At 42.1% G+C, this 27,526-nt stretch overlaps 1 protein-coding gene across 6 annotated transcripts in view; it reads right to left on the bottom strand.

Moving 5' to 3' along the window:
- sema5ba (sema domain, seven thrombospondin repeats (type 1 and type 1-like), transmembrane domain (TM) and short cytoplasmic domain, (semaphorin) 5Ba) overlaps positions 1-26,735 on the bottom strand; it is a 46,028-nt gene extending 19,293 nt beyond the window's left edge. For 4 of the 6 annotated variants that reach the window (XM_037240260.1, XM_037240261.1, XM_037240262.1 and 1 more), the window contains exons 1-4: positions 17,552-17,690; positions 6,086-6,301; positions 3,063-3,162; positions 2,938-2,983 (exon numbers count right to left, since the gene is read on the bottom strand). In XM_037240260.1, the coding sequence (XP_037096155.1) occupies positions 2,938-2,983; positions 3,063-3,162; positions 6,086-6,301; positions 17,552-17,675 (486 nt within the window). In that variant the 5' untranslated portion in view covers positions 17,676-17,690. Of the gene's footprint in view, positions 1-2,937; positions 2,984-3,062; positions 3,163-6,085; positions 6,302-17,551; positions 17,691-19,179; positions 19,277-26,575 lie in introns of those variants that run through there. The other 2 variants (XM_037240264.1, XM_037240265.1) reach the window with 2 other exon arrangements.
- Positions 26,736-27,526: the final 791 nt, after the last annotated feature.

Genomic DNA, 27,526 nt, shown 5'->3' with positions numbered 1-27,526 from the left:
ACATCGCTCTGTCGTCGACCGGGAAGAAAAATGAAAAAAAAAAAATCATCTCCACTGGACATGGATCATTTCGGCACTAATGTACACGGCTCACATTCTACATGACACTCTTCCGTTCCCTCGGAGGACGTATCAATAATTAAATCTACCGACAAATTGAAGAGCAAGGCGGCTGTGAATGAAATCAGCTGCCAAGCTGCGAAACGCTCGGCTTCCAGCTTTCTCTTCCCCCTTTTTCTCTCTCCACAAAAGCTCTCCGGACTTCACAAGTCACTGGCTGCAGCTGCGTGTCCTTGTGCACAAGGATGGAACCCGACAGGAGGTCCACCAGGGGAGACATTAGGAAAACATCCCCAGACAAGACCTCACATAAAGGATCTTACAAAACCACTTTGAGGAGAATTTGAAAGGTAGAGGATATCCTAGAGATGAGAAAGCCTCGAGTAAAAGTATGGAGAAGAAAGGTCAGGGAAAGACGAAGCAAAAAAAGAAAACTTGACAAAAAGACCTCAAAGAAAGATCTCATGGAAAGACTTGAAGACCTCCACCTCGAGCCCAGCGGGACTCCTGAGCGCAGACACGGCATCTAAAACAACAGCTGCATTTATTTTCCCAACGGTGTTTTGCAAAGTTCTCAAAGACCGCCCGTTGTTGCCGACGTTGGAACGAGGACCACTTCCCGTTTCCAGGACCAGATTGAGATGAAACGCGTTCAAACTCAAAGGTTTGTCCACACAGCTGTGAGAGCTTTTTAGGATGCTTGGCGGGTTTAAAGGTGAACTTGGAAAAGTTTGGAAACTACAAAAACAAAAAAATAATAATTCAGAATAAACTTTCATTTTCCCAAACCATTGTCACCGAACTCAAAACGAAGACTGGATTGAGGGTCGGGATTGGATTCGGGTTTAGGTGGGTCATTCAACAGCTAAAAAAAAATCAAAAATGGACAAAATGGCCGAGCTGCACTGCCAACAAACACAAATCACCGCAAACATGTCAAGTTATCATCTTGGCGATCATCTGAGGGGCTCTGGGAGTTTGCTCCGTTGACGTACGAGATGATCCGAGCAGCACGTGGGAGCGAAAACAAGATAAGCGAATGGCAGATACGGAATAGCCACTGTGTTGACATTCCAAACTCCCTTTTTTCTTTTTCTTCTTATTATCCTCGCTGATATTATCGGACCGACGCTCACTCACCAGACACCACAAACAAACAAACCAGATTACAGATTAATCACTTCAAAAGCAAGTCCGGGCAGGTTTACTAAAAAGCAAGAGACAAACATTTTAGATTTAGAACCAGTGGAGCCAAAAGCTAGCTAGCTAGCTAGCTGCCGTTCGTTCTTCCTTCCTTCCTTCCTTCCTTCCTTCCTTCCTTCCTTCCTTCCTTCCTTCTGGCTTCCTTCCTTCCTTCCATATAAAAAGCGATGTGCATTCCCACCTGCATGACCGTGAAGATGTTACTTAAAACGCTGCCAGTGAGCTTCATAAAGCCATTTAGGATGAGTTTTTCGCTGCTCGTGCACTCCTGGGAACTGAATCAACAGAGTAATAATATCCATTATGATGAACAGATGTTGTTATTGTTGTTGTTGTTTTTTAATCTGATTGTTATGAGTTTCCGGCAGGTTATGAATGCGAGTGTTTATGCAAAGACGCAAATAATGAGAAATGCATAAAGGCTCATTTTCCTCTTTTGCTCCTATCAGACACTTGATTTTTTTTTTTCCAATCATTCATCCCACACATACTTATACAGCCCGCACACACACACACACACACACCTCCCACCACCTTCCTCCTGCTGTTCCACAGTGGTGACGGAGGACGAGTGTGTGTGTGTGAGTGGGGGGGGCACCTCCGAGTGGGCACACTGTCAACGGGCGCAGGTGGGCGGCAATCAGGCATCAGACCCGGTACTAAATGCGGCGCCGGCCCGCATCCCACGCGGCAACACAGGAGTAGAAAAAGAAATAGCAGAAGGAGCAGAAAAAAAAATTAATGCCGTGGGCCGCCTGGGGAAAGTCTGAGTGGGAGCACTGCGATGCATCCTTTAAGAGGATCTTTTCTGGATGACTGTAGATTATTACCTAGGCTGTTTAGAATATTCACAATTGCTGTAATGGGAAAAATATATTTCAACAAAGTAAATCACATCTGTGTTCATTCCAAGACTTGCAGCTGCACTTTTACAATAAAGGCTCCCAATCTAACATTTTTAATGCAAGATCATAAAAACAAGCAAAGTGGAACAATTAAGTTCAAGTTTGAAAGTGTGACTTATTATTCAAGATGGAAGCGGCTCACTCAAGGCTTTTATTATGAAAGTCACCATGTACGAGCATGTGTGCGTGTTTTATTTCTTGCAGTGCAGCTTGCCTGCTCGCTAATGTAGACAATTGAGTTCCATTGGGCTTCGCCTCGGTAGCCTGCACCCCCCCTTACATCATCCCTCCCTCCCTCCATCATCAGCAACGGCACAATAACCTGTGGCCCTCCGTGTCTGGATGGTGCTTCAGGTGTTGAGCTAGATTCTTCTGGAATGTCTCTAATGAATGTCCGTGAATCACTTGCACACACACTCACGCACACAGATGCCCACAACCACACAGACACAAAAACGCGGACACACACAACAGCTTCCGAAAAGCAATAATGTGGCCTTGGCTCCCGCCATCTTTGTGTCACCGGCGAGCAGGAAATTGTTTCTAAAAATATCTGACTGACGTCTCACCTCGCAGTGACTTTAAAAAATCGTAAAAGCTCCACAAACCAGACAGCACCCTAAATGTCAATCGAGGACTTTCATTGTTAACGTTAGTGCTGTGTGGTTGCCCTTGGGCTTTTATTGTGAAGGTCAACGTACATCTTGTACATGCTTACAAGACCATAACAAAATACTTATGTCATGGGACAAAGCCAAGATGCTCTTACCTGGATGAATGACATGTTGCTGAGGTCCAACCTGAACAGGAAGTTCCTGCAAGAGGGCAAAAAGTGTATCAGTGTGTGTGTGTGTGTGTGCACGTATCCTGATGTGTGTGTGTGTATTGTCTCACCTGGCGCCCACAATGAGTTCGTTCCGGGCAAGGTCAAGGGTCAGCTGAGAGAAATCTCGTACCCCGGCCCATGAAAACGTGGACATCCACGGACTGAGCACTGAGGGGAAGACAAAGTTATTAGCATAGCCTAGCATAGCTTGACGGCGCATATTTTCTTTCACTTGTAATTTCATGAATTATCTACTACAAATTACAATACAATTTATGGAAGGTTTTTCATCCTTGACTCTATTTATTTGTACTGTTTATCACACTTGAGTGCCAAATTAAACAACGCCGCATCATTTGAACGCTATCTGCAAATTCTTATTGGCCCTTGACGATTGTTTTGTAAATACGGGCTCTTGGTTTTCGACAGTTTTAATCGGTTCATCGTTAGTGTATGTTGTCTGTTTCTGTGTTTAGATAGCCCGGCGTAGTGTCGCATGAATGAAACGACCATAGACAAACAAAGGTGAGCAGTAAAAGAAAAGGACTCTGTCGAGTATTTAATCTTCAATCAGAAAGTGTTAGTGGGCCCCGCCCGCTTGTTGTTCTCCTTAAAAAAACAGTAAACCTTCGTCTGCTGAGAATTCCTGCAGTGAGGATGATTGGCGTTTATCCTCCCGCTTACAAGATTTTTTTATATGCACCGCCGGTTCAATCCCCTCGTAAGCGGCCCACAGCTGGGATCGTAAAGCAGCCGCCCGCCCACCCCTCACTGAACTCCCGCTTCTCTCACCGTTTATTTGCCAACCCCGACCGTTAGTTTCGGTTTTTATTTTGCTGCCATGCTTTGCGCTGACGACAACTTCACTTGTTTAATATTTTGTAATGTTACAGCGGATTCATTTTGATTTAATGGTATGAATTAATTTTTGTATTTGAAACATTTTATTTTAATTTATTTTTTACAAAATCCAATTGGTTCACATTGGCTATCCCAATAACAGAGAGAAAGGACACTTTCAAAATAAATCAGTACTTGGTGACTTTCACAACAAAAGTCTTTGGCATGTCTTTCGTTAGCGATCTGCGGCGACTAGGCCGGCGACCTCGGCGACTGCTACGGGCCCTGGCAGAGTCACTTCTAATTCTCTCTCTTGCAAAAGTAGCTTTACAGAGAGTATTTATTCCAAGACACTTGGGACTGATGGTGGCAAGTTTGTGTTAACACACAACTCTGCTGAAGCTGAACTCTACAAAATAAGTGATCTCCAAACTTTTAAGCGTGCAAGTCAAGTCATTCTGTCACCATAACCAAACTCAAACATTTGTCTTTTCTCGCTTTCATTTTTAGCCTTAGCATGCTAATGCAGAGCATTGCAATGAAAGCCGGGATTTATATCATTGATTTCCTCTCCGACTCGCCGGCTTTAAAAGACTTTGGAATTGTTTAAAGCAGCCGAGAGAAAGAAGGGAAAAAACTCCTCCGTGGCACCTTCTAAATCGGAAATTATTAACACGGCAATGAAACATAAATGGGATAAAAAGTTGACTTTGATTGAAGGGCAGCATTAGCTGCGTTAGCATCGATGGCTATCGATAGGAGACTTATTATGCCGTATTAACGACTTGTTCTTTCAAAGCCAGTCTCGAGCCGTCGTCTCTTCCAACTTACAAAGCGCCAGTCCCGTCGCGGCCTTTCCAACGGCATGATTGATGGCCCGCAAACGCTCGCGCGGCAGCTCCGATTAGGGCCGCCTCGGTAATCAAGACTGAAGAACGCTGCGTCGCGCTTTGTTTTTTTCTTTTTTTCGCTCTCCCTCCCGCCCGCCCGCCTTTATTACCCCGGCGCGCGGTTCACAAGGTGATGCAAAGCGTTGTTGTATTTGCGGCGAGGAGACGAGACGGAGCAAATTAGATGAAGAAAGACTCGAGCGGCAGGCGGGAAAGCGCGGAAACGGAGGGGGAGAAGAAAAAAAAAAGACAAAATAAATATCTTTGTGTCTGCTCAATTCTCTCGGGAGTTTGCCGTGATTTGAGGGGAAAACAGAGCATGACGACGTGGGCGCTTATTCACTGGATTACTTCGTCTCCAAAGGTGGCATTAAAACGAGCGCAACCGTCTCCCTTTGGATCCCAGGAGGAATAGCCGCTTCATCTTAACGGATATTGTTGCGTGCGTAGATTATCTACTCACTAAAAAAAATAGCCGGCTGCAAAAAGCAGTGCCTTGAGAGTCACAAAAAAACAAAACAAAGCAAATCACTTGGAAAGTAAATTTGCCCGAGCGCTACCTAGAAAGTCTGCTAGCACATTTCATTCCCAATGACATCATGCTAACCGGGTTGCTAAATGGATTCTACCACAAAATCCATCCAGAATGGTTAGCTAGGCTAACAGTTGCTTGACAACATACAATTTTAGCTAAGGCTAATTCGACTCGCTTTTTTTTCAATTCAGATTCAATTGCCAAATTGTTTCCAGATTGTACGTGATGACTTGAAGCGTCTATTTGCTAATGTTCAGCCTAAAAACAGCCAAATGGCTCGGGGACCCCATTCCGAGCACCGCTGTGGCTTCCAAGAGAACATGGTCACCATGGCAACCGATCCCTAGACCCGTTATGATGGAGGTTGGACAGAAAAGCAGATGTTGAGTGATCTCCTTCAAACTTTCCGAAAATTGCAATCGACCCAAGACCCGAAGGACAACTGTGTCAAAGGACAGCTTTGAAGATGTGGCTCTACTGATGCCATTTTTATGCTATAGCCGATCCAGCTCCAGGTTTCTGTCTTTCAATTTTTCATGCTCAGTTGCAGCTAATTTTGGTTTCATTTTTTGGGGCAGACGGCAGACAAACAACACAACACCCAAAACAAACACAACAATTTGTGCGTGTTTGCTCACGTACTGTTGGCCGCATTTTCACTGGTGCCAATTAAAGAACCAACACAAAAGAACCCATTTTACAGGACCAATACTAACTTTGTGCTGCTCTTCTAATCACAAAGTATAATCCAATATATATACTGTATATAAAACCTAAAGCCTTATCTCGCTCACACGGCCAAGGACAGCAAACATGGACGTCTAACCTTGTGTGGATACTTTGGGATGTTCTTTCTTGGAGCACTCGGGCTGGGTGAGCGGCTGAAAAAGCGACACCGTCGAGAACGCTGACGTAGCGTTGGGAAGAACCGTTGCCACCGCCGTCGACGGGATTATGAGGAGGAGGAGCCTCAGCAGGAGGAGGCCGGCCATGGACGTTGTCATGGTGACGACCGCTCCTTTAACCGCCAAGTGGGATGCAGCTGCAAAGGGAAAACATTTATTAATATTAAAAATAAGAATAGTACAAAAAAAACTTATTTGCTCCACTTTTTGGTGAGAAACTATTGTTTTGTGTGAAACACAACCTAAAAAAAAGTACCACCATACATATGAACTTCAAATCCAAACTAGAATGTGCAATTTCTGGAGAAATTGCGTGTGAAGGCGAAATGTATGAATAACTTCTTCGGGGAATGCTGCCGAATGACGTTGAAACGTGTTGAATTACTTGAGAAATGTAGAAAATTTGGAGAATTGGTGGTGAATTTCAAAATTGAAAGTTTGGAATATTTGGTAAGTGGGAAGTTGTGGAATAGGTAGGCAAAAGATGAACAGTTGAAAGTTGGAATGGGTTGAATCGGTTGAAAAATGTAGAAATTAGAGTAGAAAACGGAATTTTGGAGAATTTGGTCGAATTTCAAATTTGAAATTACAATTGAAATTTGGAATGGGTTGAATCGGTAGAAAAAAGTAGAAATTCGAGTAGAAAAACGAAATTTTGAAGAATTTGGTCGAATTTCAAATTTGAAAATTTGTAATTACAATTGAAAGTTGGAAATGGGTTGAATCGGTTGAAAAATGTAGAAATTAGAGTAGAAAAACGAAATTATGGAAAATTTGGTCGAATTTCAAATTGGAAAATTAGGAATTACAATTGAAACTTGGAATGGGTTGAATCGGTTGAAAAATATAGAAATTAGAGTAGAAAAACGAGAATTTGGAGAATTTGGTCGAATTTCAAATTAGAAAGTTTGGAATTACAATTGAAAGTTGGAATGGGATGAATCGGTTAAAAAATGTGGAAATTAGAGTAGAAAAACGAAATTTTGGAGAATTTGGTCGAATTTCAAATTAGAAAATTCGGAATTACAATTGAAAGTTGGAATCGGTTGAATCAGTTGAAAAATGTATAAATTAGAGTAGAAAAACAAAATTTTGGAGAATTTGGTCGAATTTCAAATTTGAAAATTAGGAATTACAATTGAAACTTGGAATGGGTTGAATCGGTTGAAAAATATAGAAATTAGAGTAGAAAAACGAGAATTTGGAGAATTTGGTCGAATTTCAAATTTGAAAATTAGGAATTACAATTGAAAGTTGGAATGGGTTGAATCGGTTGAAAAATGTAGAAATTAGAGTAGAAAAACGGAATTTAGGAGAATTTGGTCGAATTTCAAATTTTCTGTAAGTGGGAAGTTGTGGAATAGGTAGGCAAAAGGTTGAAAGTTGGAATGGGTTGAATCGGTTGAAAAATGTAGAAATTAGAGTAGAAAAACGAAATTTTGGAGAATTTGGTTGAATTTCAAATTTGGAATTTTTGGTAAGTGGGAAGTTGTGGAATAGGTAGGCAAAAGGTTGAAAGTTGGAATGGGTTGAATCGGTTGAAAAATGTAGAAATTAGAGTAGAAAAACGAAATTTTGGAGAATTTGGTTGAATTTCAAATTTGGAATTTTTGGTATGTGGGAAGTTGTGGAATAGGTAGGCAAAAGGTTGAAAGTTGGAATGGGTTGAATCGGTTGAAAAATGTAGAAATTAGAGTAGAAAAACGAAATTTGAGAATTTGGTTGAATTTCAAATTTGGAATTTTTGTTAAGTGGGAAGTTGTGGAATAGGTAGGCGAAAGGTTGAAAGTTGGAATGGGTTGAATCGGTTGAAAAATGTAGAAATTAGAGTAGAAAAACGAGATTTTAGAGAATTTTGGTTGAATTTCAAATTTGAAAATTTGGAATTTTTGGTAAGTGGGAAGTTGTGGAATAGGTAGGCAAAAGGATGAACAGTTGAAAGTTGGAATGGGTTGAATCGGTTGAAAAATGTAGAAATTAGAGTAGAAAAACGAAATTTTAGAGAATTTTGGTTGAATTTCAAATTTGGAATTTTTGGTAAGTGGGAAGTTGTGGAATAGGTAGGCAAAAGGTTGAACAGTTGAAAGTTGGAATGGGTTGAATCGGTTGAAAAATGTAGAAATGAGAGGTGAAAAACGAAATTTTATGAAATGTCGAATGTGACATTAAGAATGAATGGGGAAAAATTTGTCGGAATTCTGGGAATTTTGCGAAAACGGAAAATTTTCGGAACGAGAAAAATGGAAGCGCTCGTGTCGTGAATATTTGGAATACGTGAAAAGTGGAATGGAGTGAATCGGATGAATTTTGTGGAAGAAGAAGCGTGTCAAAAAAGTGTGGAGAATAAAAGAGAATAATAATAATAACTAGAATGTGCAATTTCTGGAGAAATTGCGTGTGAAGGCGAAATGTATGAATAACTTCTTCGGGGAATGTAAGTGGGAAGTTGTGAAATAGGTAGGCAAAAGGTTGAAAGTTGGAATGGGTTGAATCGGTTGAAAAATGTAGAAATGAGAAGGGAAAAAGGAATTGGGTGTGAATTTCAAAATAAAAGATGTGAAGTTTTTGGGAAGTTGTGGAATAGGTAGAAAAATGATGAACAGTTGAAAGTTGGAATGGGTTGAATCGGTTGAAAAATGTAGAAATGAGAAGGGAAAAAGGAAATATTGGAGAATTGGGTGTGAATTTCAAAATAAAAGATGTGAAGTTTTTGGTAAATTGTAGAATAGGTAGAAAAATAATGAACAGTTGAAAGTTGGAATGGGTTGAATCGGTTGAAAAATGTAGAAATGAGAAGGGGAAAAGGAAATATTGGAGAATTGGGTGTGAATTTCAAAATAAAAGATGTGAAGTTTTTGGTAAGTGGGAAGTTGTGGAATAGGTAGAAAATGATGAACAGTTGAAAGTTGGAATGGGTTGAATCGGTTGAAAAATGTAGAAATGAGAAAGGAAAAAGGAATTGGGTGTGAATTTCAAAATAAAAGATGTGAAGTTTATGGTAAGTGGGAAGTTGTGGAATAGGTAGAAAAATGATGAACAGTTGAAAGTTGGAATGGGTTGAATCGGTTGAAAAATGTAGAAATGAGATGGGGAAAAGGAATTGGGTGTGAATTTCAAAATAAAAGATGTGAAGTTTTTGGTAAGTGGGAAGTTGTGGAATAGGTAGAAAAATGATGAACAGTTGAAAGTTGGAATGGGTTGAATCGGTTGAAAAATGTAGAAATGAGAAGGGAAAAAGGAATTGGGTGTGAATTTCAAAATAAAAGATGTGAAGTTTTTGGGAAGTTGTGGAATAGGTAGAAAAATGATGAACAGTTGAAAGTTGGAATGGGTTGAATCGGTTGAAAAATGTAGAAATGAGAAGGAAAAAAGGAAATATTGGAGAATTGGGTGTGAATTTCAAAATAAAAGATGTGAAGTTTTTGGTAAATTGTGGAATAGGTAGAAAAATGATGAACAGTTGAAAGTTGGAATGGGTTGAATCGGTTGAAAAATGTAGAAATGAGAAGGGAAAAAGGAATTGGGTGTGAATTTCAAAATAAAAGATGTGAAGTTTTTGGGAAGTTGTGGAATAGGTAGAAAAATGATGAACAGTTGAAAGTTGGAATGGGTTGAATCGGTTGAAAAATGTAGAAATGAGAAGGGAAAAAGGAAATATTGGAGAATTGGGTGTGAATTTCAAAATAAAAGATGTGAAGTTTTTGGTAAGTTGTGGAATAGGTAGAAAATGATGAACAGTTGAAAGTTGGAATGGGTTGAATCGGTTGAAAAATGTAGAAATGAGAAAGGAAAAAGGAATTGGGTGTGAATTTCAAAATAAAAGATGTGAAGTTTTTGGTAAGTGGGAAGTTGTGGAATAGGTAGGCAAAAGATGAACAGTTGAAAGTTGGAATGGGTTGAATCGGTTGAAAAATGTAGAAATTAGAGTAGAAAAACGGAATTTTAGTGAATTTTGGTTGAATTTCAAAATAAAAGATGTGAAGTTTTTGGTAAGTTGGAAGTTGTGGAATAGGTAGGCAAAAGATGAACAGTTGAAAGTTGGAATGGGTGGAATCGGTTGAAAAATGTAGAAATTAGAGTAGAAAAACGGAATTTTAGAGAATTTTGGTTGAATTTCAAAATAAAAGATGTGAAGTTTTTGGTAAGTGGGAAGTTGTGGAATAGGTAGGCAAAAGGTTGAACAGTTGAAAGTTGGAATGGGTTGAATCGGTTGAAAAATGTAGAAATTAGAGTAGAAAAACGGAATTTTAGTGAATTTTGGTTGAATTTCAAAATAAAAGATGTGAAGTTTTTGGTAAGTGGGAAGTTGTGGAATAGGTAGGCAAAAGATGAACAGTTGAAAGTTGGAATGGGTTGAATCGGTTGAAAAATGTAGAAATTAGAGTAGAAAAACGGAATTTTAGAGAAATTTGGTTGAATTTCAAAATAAAAGATGTGAAGTTTTTGGTAAGTGGGAAGTTGTGGAATAGGTAGGCAAAAGGTTGAACAGTTGAAAGTTGGAATGGGTTGAATCGGTTGAAAAATGTAGAAATGAGAGGTGAAAAACGAAATTTTGTGAAATGTCGAATGTTACATTAAGAATGAATGGGGAAAAATTTGTCGGAATTCTGGGAATTTTGCGAAAACGGAAAATTTTCGGAATTAGAAAAATGGAAGCGCTCATGTCGTGAATATTTGGAATACGTGAAAAGTGGAATGGAGTGAATCGGATGAATTTTGTGGAAGAAGAAGCGGGACAAAAAAGTGTGGAGAATAAAAGAGAATAATAATAATAATAATAAAGTAGAATAACATATGTGTGAAGGCCATCGCCTTCACACAATAATAATAATAGAGAATGGTGTAGAATAACATATGTGTGAAGGCCATCGCCTTCACACAATGAAGTTTAGAAACCACTGCACTTGGTGGAGTTTTCTTCACTAATGCCTCCATCAATAAATATTATTAGCCGGATCGAACCGTAAATGGAGTAACCCACAAAAAAAAGCTGTGTTTAAAAATCAATAAAAGTTTCTCATTATTGCTGCTGCTGCTGCTGCTGCTGGTGTACTTGTCGGGAGCTTTTCAGGGAACAGTCATCAAAGTTTACCGCCATGCTACGCCCACACACAATAATAAAAAAGAAAATGGCTCACAATTTAGTGTCACACATCAAATTTGGGCACAATTGGACAAAAGATGGAGGTGTAGTTTACATTTTAAGGGCCTCTGGTAATGGCTAATTTGATCATGAAATGGCCGCTTTGAACAAGAACGGCAGATTTGCTGTGAATTTTCTGGCTTGGCTTCTTGAGACTTTTTTGTGGGTCTACTCATGATAGACATTTCCACCAAATTCCATCCTGCTAGGTGAAACTGGCTTCGGGGGCTGAATTTTACAAATAGTTTGATGTTTCCCTGCAAACCATCAAACTTCACTGCCATTTTCACAATTAAGCATTGGCCATCTGTCTTATATACTCGGTTCAAATTATGAGAGCTGTCTGACCAAATCACAAGCCAAAAAAACAACAAAAATGGAAATATTCCAAATGACCCTACAATGAAAATGTCAGACAACCGTCCAAGTCTAAAGCAACAACAAAAACTCGAGCTAAAAATGAGGTCCGGGCCGCTCGTTGCTGTAAAGCGTTTTAAGATCGTCAAGGTAACGAGCTGATCTGTCGTTTTTTTTATTTAAAAAAAAATCAATCTAGGTCCAGATGGCAGCCTCTAAATCAGAAAGGCGCAGCCTCGCAGCAGCTGCCAGCGAGTTGTCACGGCAACCCGCCGGCAAGCGTCGCCATCCGGGTCGAGTGCTTGCGGCCGTGGCTCAGGCAGTAGAGCGAGTCGATCGGTAACCGGAGGGTCGGCGGTTCGAACCCATTTCTGTCCGAGTCATGTGTCGTCGTGGCCTTGGGCGTGACACTTCACACACCTTGACTTCAGGTCGTTATTGTAAATGAGAACGTGTTCTCACTTGACTTACCCGATATAACTGACTAAAAAAAAAAATAATGAAATTTGGTTAAAAAGAAAAAAAAAGACCTGATAGCAAAGAAGAGAAAATGAGATTTCATCATATCCCGATTTGAAATGACGGCTGCTCTTGTTCAATCGTCTGCTGCTCCTAATCACAGGCAAGAAATGGAAACATTTTCTTAGTTCTGGCTGGGCCGCCTCCCGAGAGGAAAGGCGGCTGCCTGACATTTGCGTTGATCTTTCATGCTATCACATCAATGCCGACTCCCACGCCCCCCTCGTGCACCCCCGTCGTGTCAATTAAAGGGCTGACGCACCTAGCGGGAACTCTCAGTGTGATTAATGGAATCAAGAATCAGGCCAAGAGTTATCAGTACCAATTCTCCTCTATTTTTTAAAAATATCACAAAGAAAAAAAAATCCAAATATTATCTACTTGCCCTTAAATCAACACCGACTCGCAATAGAATTAAGAATGAGGTCAGGGGTCATCACGGCTATCTCTCCTGCGTCATTTTGCGGAATATCGGCGGACACAAAAGCGGCCGTAAAACGCCATGCGGCGTTAATTTTAACGGCTGTCGATTAAAAGCCAGCGCGGGTGTTTTTCTTTCGTGTAAAGTCACAGCCGGGCGAACTTTACGGCCGTGCTCTTTGGCCCAAAAAGTTAAGCGGGAAAATGAGCGCCGTAAACAGGGGGGAGATCTCCTCGCTGAATCAATGGGCTGGATTGATTGAGTTGTGGCTAACGGTCCGCGTTTATGGAGACGGAGGCCTCGCTACTTACTTACACTCCAATCAAATGACGCGCCCCAAAAACACCAACAACATTTTTTAATCAGGCAAAAACTGTGTTTCACACTATCGTATTTTACAAAAACACGGCCGGCTTTGTATGCAGTTGCGCAACACCTGGTGTGTCCATGCGGGCGCCTGCAGGTTCGTACGACGCAGTGTAAAGAAGAATGGTAAGCACAATAAGCAATATGCCTGATAAAACACACACACACACACACACACCACACTTGACCTCATTGTTTAAAAAAGAACATTGCGTCCAAATCCTGTGTGCTGGCACTGTAAGCTCGCGGCCTGATTGAGGTCACCCCCCAAGCTCCCACACTGGCAAATGAGTGTGAGGATCCCCCCCCCCAAACACACACACAGTTGTTTGTGTGTTGATCTGTGTGCCGGATTCCTCACATGCTCCACATCGGGGGACCATGAAGGAATTATGGCTATCTGCCGTTATCAGCCGTTATCAGCTGTTATCGTGCCAGACGTCGTCATTCCCCCACCGGGACGTGTTTACGCCACGCGGCGGTCGGACGTACCGACTCCATCAGCTGACGAAATTTTTTTTACGGCTGAATAGGCCACAAAAAAGCTTTGTGAGTTGCTGTTAAAATGATAGTTTGATGGTCAAATGAGCTAATCCAGGTAAATGTAATATTTTGTTGTTTTCTTCCTCACTAAATGATGAAGTTGTCTGAAAAACTTGATTTGACAAACAATCTTGGGAAAACAGACCAGCACGTACGTTATGTAAATAAAGGGACAAATCTGATTGCATTCCATCAGCATGTTTACGAGTGGCCTGCAAGTGCGTGCCAGCGAAACCGCTTTTATTCATGAGCCTCGCCGCCGACGAGGGCGCATTATACATTTTCTATTAGGCCGCAAAGTGGTTGGCATGCAGATCACTGCTGAGGGATGAGTGCGACGTTTTATTTTATAGGGCAGCCTTACAAGACAGCCGGCAAATTGACTTGACTCAGATAAAACACGGCAACGGGAAAGCTTACCGTGGCTAAAAAAAAATCAACATTCAAAAACAACAGAGGCGGTAGATTAGGAACTCTGCGCAGGGCTACTCGACACAGTTGAGCGCAGTGTTTATTGATTAGCACTGATAAGCAGCATTTTGGGAAGGCGTAGGGTTAGAAGGTTAATATTTGAGCACAGCAATGTAATAAGTAATCACAAAGTTGAGAACAAATGCTAAATCTGGACTAAAAAGTGCAATATTGCAAAAAAAAAGGTCAAAAAAGTGGTAACAAATCCTTTTTGTCCACAAAAGGAAATACTTCAAAATGCAATATTCATCACAATTTTATGGCCCAAGTTGTCTTATGGCATAAAATTAATATTTAGCTTTCAAAATGCAATATTTGCACACCAAAATGTAATAATTGATCACAAAAAGTTATATTTTGCCACAACAAAATTGCAATAGACCTACTCCACCCCTAAAAAATATATCTTTCCCCAAAAAATTGCTATATTCTGGGCGAGAACCGTCCTGTCAAGCTTTTCAAAAAGAATAAAAACTGGCGAGCGGTGCAATTAAGAGCGCTGGCATTTCATCGCCGCCGACGCTTTGCGCTTTCCACCGGCTCACACCGACAGCTAATGCTTACGACGTGTCGCCGGTGACCAATTGGGACACGGCGTGGCGGGTTGGTGACACGCCATTGATCTCCTTCGCACACAAACAGCTGATCAGGAAAGGGTGGGTAGAGATAATGACTTGGTGTAACAAGAGCCAGGAAAAAAGCCACAAATCCATCTTATTGGATTTTAACAGCAGGTATTCATCAAGCCACTGCCGCACAGCTTTAATAAAAGCTTGGTGCACAACTACATGCACACACACATAGACACACGCACACAAACACACACTAGGGTGCCTTTGAGCTAACACCAATGAGTCACTTTCGCAGACGGATTCAATTTGTTGTGGTGGTGTAAAAACAAGAGTGGGCCAAAAGGTTCGGACATTCACGGAGACGTCTGTCATTCCTCGACTCACAAACCAGCTTCCACACTAAGCGGACCGAATTGACTACTGATTTGTTAACAGTTGAACAACTGACATAGCAATTTGCTAAATGGAGTGGACTAGCTTTTAAGTTTTACGTTTAATTACCGCATCACATTCACATTGACGTGAAATTTATCACACTAAAGTATGCTGTTAGCTAGCTAGCTGAGCCTCCTCTCCTTCCCGCCATTTGAAAAGAGCCCCGCAAGCCTGTTAGCTTGCGAGCTAGCGGTTTAGCATTTCTTGCCGCTGCTCGGAAAGCCCAGAAACGACCCGATGGGATATAATTCTGCCACCGGAGGTTTTAAGGGGATATACAGTACGTTCTGTACTTTTATGGCTCAAATATCTTGGGATAAGAAAGACGCTAGCCAAAGTAGCTGCTTGAAATCAATCCATTTACAAAAAAGTGGCAAAATTAGATGACAAAATGTAGTCGATGTCATAAAATGTTTGTTCCCTTTGCTAAACTCTTAATGAGGAGAACACGGTGTCCTAAACAAAAGCAAGACTGCGAAGCTTGACGCTACTAATCTGCTATCATAATGATTATGATTATGATTCATATGTAATTAAATCCAGTGTGATGTCACTGAATGAAAACCCAAACAGCTTGCAGCCGCGTGTAATTGCTTTGTGGTCTCGCAATACAATCGCTGGTTACCCGTCACGCTTTACCCGCTAAAGAAAAAAAAGAAAAAATATACAAGAAGAAATGCGTGTGGAAAAGTGTCAAAACAATCTGTTCTTCGTGTTAAATGCCATCGAGCCTGGCAGGAAATGGAAGATTCCTCCCAAGATCTCATTAGCAGTCACACAATGAGACTGAGAGAAAAAAAATAAGATTGAAAGTTGGGAAAAAATGTCAGTCCTAAAAGCTCCCTCTGATTAATACTGCATAGAAATGCCATTGGATAAAATAAAGGAGGTCATTCTGGAGCGGGACAGTAATCCGGTTGGCTGCTGAATGCTAATGCCGACATGATGCGTCAATCACGGATGAATTTCAACAGCCTCCTTTATGCTAAATCATCTTTTTGGATTTGGAGAAGCAAGATATGAACTGGTTGTCACAAGGAAATTCAACTTTGCAAGCACTTTGAAAACATCTAAGGCCATTTAAAGGCGGACTGGCTGATTCCAACAGAAAGAAGTGATAGTGGTGATCCAGTCGTGATGTAATAAATACACGGATTCCGTTTTCCATGTCATCTCGTGACTAGCTGGAATGGGCTACTGCGGAGATTTGCCGATTCAATTTAAAAATCAATCAAAAAGCTGTCGCGTTGGCATCCTGTCAAAGTCAGCAAAGAAGAAAACCAGGACCAAACACTGTCACTTCAGTCTTTAGGATTTAAAGACTTCTAAGGCCATCAAGGTTTTTATGTTTTCAAGACATCATAAAAGCAGTTTTGCTTTTTTCCTTAATGGTTCATAATTTTCACTATCGTCATCGTAACATTGCAAATGATGCTTTCTCAGGATAGAACCTAGAGGCAGCACATTTTTATTCGTGCTAATGCTAACCATAGCGCCATTGTCTCATGTGCTTGCTGCAACATGTTCTGCATGGAGATGATGTCATTTTCCGTAATTAACCAATCTAAATGATTATATTAAATTCGCTAAAAGGTGTCACGATGCATCGAGCCGGCCTCGACGTGATTGTCCTTCAGCCATCGAGTCACCTTTGATTTTTGGGTGCGTGTGCATGTGCGTGTGCGTGAGTCAGGCTAACATCTTTGTAATGAAAATGGATATTGCAGCAGACACGAGAACGAGGCGGTCCAAATCAAACCTTTTGTTCCCGGGAATGAAAAAAATAAAAAATAAAAGAGGCATGAAAGAGAACTGATTGATTATGTGCAAAGGAGAAGAACAAAAACACACAGGGGGCGAAAAAGCAACGATGTCCTTTTCTTTCAAAGGAGTCCTTGTTTCTTCTTTTGATCTGACCGCTGATTTATTTTGACAGACATTTCATTGACTTCCTGCATCGTAACGCCTCTGATGGCACCGAGGGGGAAATCAAAAAAGAAAAAAAAAAGGACAGTTAAAACAGCCATTTTGTGACCCTCACAGTAACAAAAGAACAACTCTTTCAAATATTTTCTAATAATTTCTTCCTAATATTTTGTTTCATATTTAATATAACATATTTAATATTTTCTAATAATTTCTTCCTAATATTTTTGTGGTTGTTTTGTTTCATATTTACATGTTTCCGTCAAGTTTTACTGAGGTCAGTTTTTTTTTTAAATTACTAGTTTGTGGCAATATTACTTTCTTTTTGCGAGTTTTATTTATCAGTACATTGTGCTCGTCAAAAATCACGGTGCATAGAACAATATCAGATGTCCACGTACTTCACAAGAATTCAGTTCAGTGAGTCAGTTCCATCTTATATATTTTCTAGCATGCCACCAGCTAAATCATGGACCCAAAAGTCCCACAACTTAAAGTCAAGACAAACTGAACTTATGCTGCTGGTCTCTGTGTGACCCCTCAGTATGACCCCCTCGGTCCTGCTCCAATTACAAAACAGGTCGTAGCCGCTAACCGCTAATCCGCGCTGAGCAATAATCACGCGAGCACTCACCGGCAGCAACAAATCGGTCCTCAGGTTCAAATCTGTTCTCATCCGTTGCGCTAATGCTAACACATTGCTTTAATGCTAACACCCTCGCCTCACCAAACGTCCACCTGAGTAAAATGTCATCCATGTCGGCATATAAAGGAACGATGGCAACGGGATTCCCAGAAACTCCGGAGGAGGTGGCTAATCATTAGCCAGTTAACCTCCCGGAATCCAGGGAGCTCGGACGCAGTTTCCAAAGATCAGCAAGCGATTTATAGCCGGCGGCCCCCCTCTTACGTCCCTCCAACACAAAGGCTGCCAGCCCCACTTGAGCTGAGCGATGGACTTCATAAGAGCCAAAAAAAAAAAAAAAAAAAGTCATTAAAAAAATCCCAGGGGGGGAAAACAAATGAGCGGGACATCAATCATGGATGTATAAAAAGTTGAACTTGATGAGAGGAGAAAGAAAAGAAGACACTGAGCACTCACAAACACAGCAGGTATGGGAAATAAAAGTGGAGAAATGCGAGTGGACATCCAGTCAAAGAAGTTAATATGAAGGTTAAAGGTCATGAATGAAGTTCTGCATAACATGGTGCAAGATTATATCAAGTCTTTCACATCAACATGGAGGTTTAAAGAAAATATGAAATTGGTTCAAAGTGAATGAAGTCAACATGAAAGCTTGATGACATCACGAAACTTAAATGAAGTCCACGTGAAGTCGAAATCAAGTTTGTATGTCATCAAAATGATGTCTAGAATTAGATTATGTGAACTTAAAGTCAAAATGACAAACATGTGAAGTCTAAATGAAGAATACATGAAGTCTGTCAAGTCTAAATGAAGTTGAGTGACGAAGTCTCCGGTAAGGCGGTGTGGCCAGAGCCAAGCGATGACATCATCATCCCGCATGCCTTGCTCACACTGGGGGGGGGGGGGGGGGGGGGGGGGACCCCTCTCAGTGTGCACCCCCTCCCGCCGCTGAGAAGTGAAGGCCCCCAGTGTGAGGCTGTCCAAGGATGTGCCCATCTTTGTACGCTGAATGCTCCCACCTTGTAAAGGCGCACTAATGCGCCGTGGCCGTGCCACAATGGCGGCGTGCTCGTTTGCCAGGGAGATTGAAGAGCGACCCCCCCCATCACGCACCAACGTGACACCCCCTACCCCAGTTTGCCTGTGAAAAGAACTTGTTTTCTTCCGGCGCATTCTTAGCATCCTCAAGCAAATATCAGCAAACAAGGCTTAGAGAGCCTTGGCGGAGGTAACAAAAACAATATGCCAGTTGGAGAACCTCCTTATTGGTCATGGATGCCACCACAGCTCACGGAAAATTAGGAAAAGAAACGTTTCAATAAATAAATAAATAAATGTGTTTTACAGAAAAAAAATATTAATATAAATATATTGGGCAAAGTTTTTTTTTTTTTTTTTAAATGAGTCATATAGTATTATACTGCTGCAATGGAATGGCAATATTGCAGAAAAATGGGATTATTTTTCAAAAGCGCCTGTGCGTCTTCATCTTTCATGCTCCGCTGAGAAATTCCTGCCCCAAGTGGGGAAAAACGTGGAATTAGTGGAATTTCCCAGCATAGAGAAAGCACAAAAAGGTGGCAAAAAGTGAGGAAATGAAAGAGGCTACTCACCGACTTAGCATCACTGGGGCGCGGGGGTGAGGGTGGGAGTGGGGCAGGCCGGTTCCAAAGGGGGACGGGGTGGCGGGGCTTCCTTTTCACCACGATCCTGGGAGAGGCGATAGCGAGAAGGAGGAGGGTTGAGTCTTTCATTCGTCAGCCGTTCATGAACGCCGCAAAGACCCACACTGACGCTCTCGTAAACAAACCCGCAACTTTTCAATGGAACTCGGGGGGAGGGGCGGGGCCAGAATGTGTGCACCATATAAGTTCATCAGAGTTTAAGCGCGTTGGACGCCGCTAAGCTAATCAAGAGTCGAAAAATTAGAGTCAAGTGACGCGTGGACGCTAGTTAGCGCTTAATGAAAGCCATCCGACTAATTGGAACAAAGCAGTGTGTGGGCTTCAACCTGCCCTGATTTTTAAAACATGTAAAAAAACGAAGGCAGCTGCTTCGACTGGCCGACATGTTCCATCCCACAACGGCGCACACGCCCTCTTCATCCTATGCGAGTTGAGGAAAATACCAAAAGAAAGAAAACTCCACGCCTGCGCATTTGTGGACAAGCATCATCATGGAAGTAAGATGGGAATGCATTCAGAGCGGCGGGAAGAATTCCAAGTTCCAAAACCCCCACAAGACTGCGCCAATAGCAAACTGGCCCCTCCCCCTCCCACCTCCATTATCTTCATTATCACACGTATTCATTGCACCAAGTCAGGAGTGAGAATTCCCATAGAACCTTTAGTGTGACACATATGCTCGCACACGTACACATTTTATTCCAGAAAAAAAATTGGTAAGGATAAAAATGGTGTGAATTTTATAGTAAAGCTATCTGATTTTTTTTTTTTTAGACTTTCTCTTGTCTTCATTTGCTCGACACTTTTTCCCCCTCCCCCTTCCTCTTCCTCCTGTGCGCTCCATCACAACATTTGACATGTGTTTACACGTCGGATCAACTTTGAACTTTGGCCTTTATCTCCTCACATTCGTGTTTTGGCAGCCAAGCTGACAAATGAGCGAGTGGATCATAGAAACACGTCACCAGGTGTTATTTTGGTCAACGTTGGATTTCCTGCAAGATGACTTCACTCAAGCGTGCCGGCTCTTATCTGATGGAGCTGCCACCAAAAAGACGCTCAGTATAAGAAGCATTGAGGATAAAAATATTTTTTTTAAACTGCCAATCACAGGAAATCATCAAAAGGAATTGATCATAAGAAATTATAACTAACGACTGTAAATATTCAGCCCTTAAAAAAATACTTTAATTAATTGTGTGTAGTGGACGATGTGCAGACGGGCAACGTTTGCTCAGAATTTGGCTCACGTTCGCAAGCTCATCAGTTAAAAGGATCGATGGGGTCTTTGATGAGACGAGAATTTGAGAGTGATGATTATTGATGAGCCGCTTCAGTCAGACCGATGGGCGTTGGACTTCTTACAGCTACGCAACCCAGGAAAGCAGCACAATTTTGCAGGAGATATTGTCCAAAAAAAGATTCTTTTTTTGTTGTTGCTCAGGGTGAAAGCTACACTTGGTTGCTCAAAGACACGTGTCACTTGTTGAGTCTCTAGTAACTCAGCTGCTTTTGTAGAAAGCGCTCAAGTGCCGATTTGACCCTGTCAGCAAAGACGGCGTATAAAAGCAAATTGATGGAATCTTCTCGAGACAAACATAAAAAAGTCATTCAGGCCATTAAAAAAAAAACAAGCTGAGTAATATCGTATGCACTTGGCAGGACATTGAACACCTCGCTCTGAGTGAAGCTTTTTAATGGCTCGCCGTCTTTTTTTTTTTTATGCACATCACAGCTCAAATCCTCCATCTGTGTTTTACACACAAACACACGCACGCACGCAGACACACGCACACCCCCGACCGTGTGGTCAAGTGGGGGTGCGAGGCAGGCGGCCATGTTGGATGAGGGCCAGCACCGAGGTCTGCCGTGTCTTGTTTTGCTTTTCTTGGTGGAATTTGATTTCCAGAGAGGCACGATGCTGCCATTCGAAGTAAAACCATTTCAACCTGTTTTTCATTACCAATGAAAAAGTTGACTCATCAAAGACACGGACGGGCATTAGCATTTGCGGCTAACAGGATACCGTGACATGCTCCTGCAAAAAAGCTTTGACTTAACAAATGTGTCTTTGATTTATAACCTGTTGGCGGCTAGCATGTTCATCCATGCTCTGACTTTTCAAGCCTGAGGCGGTGTACGAATTCCACAGGTCAGTTGACAGGTGCTGTGGAAATAGCGTGCCAATGATACCTGACCCGCAGTGGAATGCGTCCGTGTGTGTGCGTCTGTGTGCACGTGCCCTCAAAAAACAGAAGCAGCTTTCAGCTCCAGGAAAGAAGACCCTCCTTGGACCCCCTATTGAACATGATGAAAAAAATCTATAGGAATCAAGTCAAGCCACTAACACGATTAGCATGAGACTACATTAGCAATGCATCATGGGAATTGTGATGCCGTTTGGTTGCTCGTCACAACCGTTGTGTAGCATTGTCTTCTCAAAGACCTTCTGTTTAATAATCATTCATCAAAGACAAACATTGAACAGAAATTTGATGAAACTTTGTCACTCATCAAAGACACGTGAATTGTTGCTCAACTAAAAAATGTGTTATCCACAACGCTATCGTCAAAGAGCAACTGTCGCTCATCAAGAAAACTTTTTCGCTCCAAATTGCCAAATCATTGACCAGGTTTTCTCACCAAAGACTATAGCTTTAGCATTAGCGAAACCACAAGAGCAGAGAACTACCCCAGAGGATGGCGGACAATCTCGATTGACCTTGCAGTGAGGCCAAAGACAACGTTTGTGTGCGTGCAAAGCTAATAAGAGCAACCATGATAGGCTGGCCACTGTCCAAAAGGAGGAAGTGCTGCCTTCGTTATCTCCATCACGCAGACGTGATTCCCGCCGTCTTCCGGCTCTTATTGCGTGCTACAAGGGCCATCCTCAAACAAGACGCCAGTGACAGCGGCGGCGTGGATTGAAGCTAAATTGAAGCACAGGGGAATTTCATTTCTTAATTTCTGCCATCTCTCATGCGTAGTAAATCATCCATTGCGATGGAATCGGCGGAGGCCGAGAGGCTGGCCTTCTTCGGCCGGCACATTCACATTCATCACTGTCACGTGCCTCCTGTTCGCCGCAAAGACGCTGCTGTTGCCGTGACGACCAAAACAAAACAAACGCAGCAGTGGAGTTGAGTCGAGTGGAGGGAGCCTCAAGAGGACATGACGTCACACTTATTAGAGAAGATTACTATGAGGAGCATTCGTTTATATTATGGTCTGGATTTTAAAACTGGCCAGACAGTTACAGTTTTGGGTTGGGATTCTAATTTAAGTGCAAGTTTCAAATTAGGGTTTCAAAACATGGTTTTAAAGTCCGGGTTTCAAGCACAAGGGGATAGCATTTCGGGTCTTCAGGGTAGTAATATGGTTTTAAATGAGGGGGCGGAGCCAGGGTTCGAGTGTTTGAAGCCTGCCTAAGCAATTTGTAGTCAAAGTGATTGAGGACACGTTGGCATCACTCTCGGCTTCATTACCGGGACATTTCACTTGAAGCTTTTACCTTATTAAAAGACGCGGCACACGTCAGCACTTTGCCGCCTTTCAAAAACAAACAAGCGCCGGACCTCGTACAATCCGCACCACATTAACAGAACCACCTGGAACTTGTTCACCTAAAAATTAAGCTTTGCTGACAACTGCTAATTATGTTCCATGTTGACAATATTTATTGAAGACTAATGCCATTTTTTGTCATGAGTGGTTTGGACGATGAACGAATGAATAACAAAAACTTGAAGTGTTTTCGCAAACATCCAAGACGGCCGATTTGACAAACCCGCATTCCCAATGTCCTTAATGCGCTTGCTACCATGCGTTGAATGAACTGCTTTGCTTCCTAAAGCTTCTGGAAGCAGCAGCCATGCATCTTCACACACACATACACACACACACCCTTCAATGGGAACAGTGTTCCTGGCCCCACAATGGCCACCTCGGTCGGGCACTTTCTCCTCCGCCTCCTTTCTTCGCACCAGGGAAGCCGGAGAAAAGGCACATGCCTTCACGTCCACGAAGATACACACATGCACACACACACACAAGACATATGCATGCACACAGCCAAACACAAACACTAAAATACACACAATCAAGAATACCCTCACGCATGCACACACACACACACAGATCCAGACACACACAGTAACAAGTTGTGAAAAGCCCCACTTCTCAAAGTCAGGCATTTATTGTGCTGTAGGTTAACCGCAAAGTTATCCTTCCACCAGTGAAACTGGACCGGTTCTTTGTTGGCAAACAGTAGAGGCTAATGGAGAGCTAATTAGCATGATTAGCATTGTTCGCACAGATTAGGTTGCGGCGGCCGTGTCTGGTTTCACGCCGCACTGAGGTTGAGTGTCGTGGCGGGTGCAGAGAGAGAGCCAAGGCCACGCTGGGCAACAATGCGAGAAGGGGGCTCGGAGGGGGTCTCCACTCAGACACACATGTTGGAATTATTCATTTCCAACATGGTGGATCAGACTACGTCCTGCTGATGTGTCTTGTTAGCGCCGCGCTGCTAGCCGTTAACGCTGCGTGGGTCATTTATATCCCCAGTATTGGCTTTCAATGACGTTCAGGAAGAAGTATGCACACCAGCACGACCCTCATTTCACTCAGCTTTCAGAGTTTATGGATGTGGTGTCACACAGCAAGAACGCTGTTCATTTTTAAAGCAGAATTCTTGGGGGTGCTCGAGGTGAAGCTCAAGTATGCTCGGAGCAGGAACCCAATTGAATTTTACATCTTCGACTGCTGCCAGGTGTTTAAACTTGAGGTCTCTGTCTTTACTGTGGAGTGAGAACCCTATTGATTTTACATTTCACTACCAGATATTTAAATATCAAACAATGTTACCATACAAGAACCTCATAGATTTTACATCAGCCGTATCAATTTCCTGTTAGATCTTTGAACTTTAGATAACGACACCGGAAATTAGAAACTTGTTGGTTTTTTACATCTTTCGTGTCAAGTTCCACGATAGCAGCAAAAAAATCCAATTCTATGCCGTTAAAACTCGGCTACCTTTCAGCGACGCATGCAGGTGGACAATAATTACATGACACATTCTTTATCCTCTGCAGAGAACAACTCATATTAGTGCCGTATTGAAGAGCTGAGAGGAGCTGAGACCATCTCCATGTACAGTATTTTCATCTGTCTGTCTTATACTACCCCCAGGTGGACAAGGCGAGGACACTGGAAATAACCATGAGAATTTATTTGAATCAATTTGCCCACGAGAATTTATTTGAATTATATAAGCAATTTGAATTGGTTGAGTGACATCATCGCGATTAAGTGCCATTCGAACTGGAAAAAGAGGAGACGACTTTGCCTCTGTGTGGCATTCATTAAAATGAGCCAGGACGGAAAGCGCATTAAGGCGATCCGGTTCTCCCGACATCAAACTTTCATTTCGGCCCAGACGACAACAACCCGGCGACCCCGCGCCCCAGACGAGTTTAAATATGCCTCATTGCAAATTTGATGAACGGCAAGAGTCTTGGTTTGAAAAAAAAATCAATAATGAATGCTGACATCAGACGCCACGGTGGTATGGACCCTCTGGGCGACGGCAACAAAAGAAGCCGGAACAAAGGCGGTGTGGAGAAAGTGGAGTTTGTCCGGTTGACCCTCCTACCCCTCCAAAAAGCCACTCACTGAACCCCCCCTAAAAAAAAAAAAAAAAAACACCACGAGGAGCTGTCGACCCCTCATAAATTCACCAGGCATGAAAAGCTGCTTTCCATCTAAAAAGATCGACCCGGGATACTCTGACTGGCGACAAAAACAACGCTAATCCGCCGTAAGACAAGCGGGTTAGCGCTGGAACAAAAACAATCCTGTGAGACTTTACACGTGTGGATAATAGGGATCCGAATAGATAGCACAACAGCTAGCAATTTATTTATTTATTTTGCACATTGTGCCACTTACTATTATTACTGCTTTACTTCCTAGTCACATCTGCCAATATTCAATTTATTATTATATAATAATGATATCATTAATGTATAGTCATTGTGCTGCTAATAAGTTAGCCACGCTGGTGTTTTTCATACTACATAGAATATTGACAACTCTCCTTCCATTCACGTCTATATAATATCGTACATTATTTTGTGTATATACTACACTGTGTTACTGAGTTAGCATTGCTCGTGTATTTTTTTAAAATCTAATTCACAACACTGCTGACTATTCTTGCTGCTGTCTACTACAGATACATAAGAAAGGGTGTTTAATATTGGTAGATCCAATACATAACGATGTCCATTTTGGATCATAAAACAAATTCACCCCATCAAACAAAGTAATATGAATAAAAATAATAAGACGAACATCTCCGAGGCTGCACTCGAGAGCCATTTGAGCGTTAATGAATAATAAAGGCCTCTTCATTAAAGGCGCTCAAGCAGTCTCAATTAAACAGCAAATGAGTGTTCATTTAAAAAATATATAGACATGCTTATGCGCTGAAGTCTACCCCGTGCCAAAACATTTCAAATTTTTCGCCATCTTGACATTGAAAGACTCCACAAGACAGCAATCAACAGTAGCAGTGACCTTTTTTTGTTTTTGTCAACCTGCTCTGCAGCAGCACAGCTCACCTGGCCGCTCAACACTGCCCCCTATCGCTTTCCATCCGCCCATGTCAGCCACTTGAACACTTCCAAGAACTATTTTCCTTTGTTTGACAGGTCAAGAGCAAGACAACCCCATTTAGAAATGAAATTAAGGCTACCTAATTAGCTTTCTAACCGAGAATCATTCATGGAAAAATGGCAAACAGTGCTGCTTTCAACACACACGTAATAACAAAGATTTGGGTTAAAATATGCATTTCTGCTTACAGTCAAACTGCATTTTCCTGAATAAAATTAATGCGGAATAATGAGACGTTAGAGGGGGAATAAGTCGTGTAAAAAATGACTACCAATGCCGCTTCCAATTTGAGATAAAAACATTCAATATTTACAAACAATAAATGCCACAAACAGCCCCTGGCAGGCAATTTTGCAACGGTTTTCGAGTGTTGTTCAGCAGCCTTTTAAAAGCCTTTTCTTTGCTAAGTTTTGGGGTGTCCACTCGAGTGAGGGCAGCTGCCACCCACAAAAACCCCTCTGATGGCGGGATGCAACGTGAGCGGAAAGTCAAAAGTGGAGCTGCAAACAGGTCTCATGTGCAAGAAGCATAATTCATTTTAAAAAGTCTCGCAAGTTAGAAAAACGAGGAGAACCCGGCTTCAACATAACAAAGTGCCGCTGGCCCCCAAAGTGCAAGCAGGTAGAGACAAAGATCCACTGGTTACCTTCTCAGATGTTCCTCAATGTCCAAAAATGATAATAATGACGCAAACAATTTGGATGGTGGTTGTGGGTCCAGAGGAGCGATGAGTTCCAGATTCCGTGTGCGCCTTGAGCGTTCCTCTCTCGACGACCTGCAGCGGAAAACTGCGCCGAGCTCCTCCGCGAGCTCCGGACCAAACCACCTCAGAGAGGACGGTGGGGGCCAATTTGCAATGCGCGCGCGTGTGTCGGAGCGTTGCGCGTGCACGAAGCAGCGAACGAAAGGCGCGCCGAGTGCACGCGCACACCTGAGAGGATCCATGACCTCGTGGGAATTTTGACCTCATGCTGTTGGACCTCATTGGCGAGTTTCTCTTGAATCGTAGCAACAAAAAAAGTCGTTCTGAGAACTCAAAAAAACTTAGATTATAAACTAGATTGTGTACGAGTCTATTGTTTTTCATATGCTGTAACTGTAGGTGTGTGTGCATCCCATTATACACTGATTATACAAATAATATTGGACTGTAATTGGACTCATGTTTTTAATCTTGTTTTGAGAATATATATTTACATTTGTAAAATACATTCCTTGTGCACAAGCTCCCAAGAGCTTCATTTCAGGTGTCTACAACCAAGATATTTAATTACCTATTAATAACGTGATAATATCCCAGCAAATGACAGCGTGCTATTATTAGGTGAGTGCTTGCCGTCAAATAGAATCATTTATTTCCTCCGCTTGCTCCTAATCAGACCAAACAGGAGGAAGATGAGTTGATCGAGACGTAATTAAAAGTGATTCACTGTCTCGTTAATTTGCTTATTACTTTCTGTGAGGCCCACTCTGTGTATAATTGCCTTTCAATGTGCTTGCAAAACAAACGCGTCTCTTCCATCTCCTAGTAACGGCGAGAGGATGGCAGGTGCGCCAAGTTGTTTGATAGACTACACTTCCCAACAGGCCTTGCGCG

The sequence above is a fragment of the Syngnathus acus genome, chromosome 21 (genome assembly GCF_901709675.1).
Source record: "Syngnathus acus chromosome 21, fSynAcu1.2, whole genome shotgun sequence".
Taxonomy (NCBI): Eukaryota; Metazoa; Chordata; class Actinopteri; order Syngnathiformes; family Syngnathidae; genus Syngnathus; species Syngnathus acus.
The sequence above is the reverse complement of the archived record's forward strand: the minus strand, read 5'-3'. Positions and strand labels throughout refer to the sequence as shown.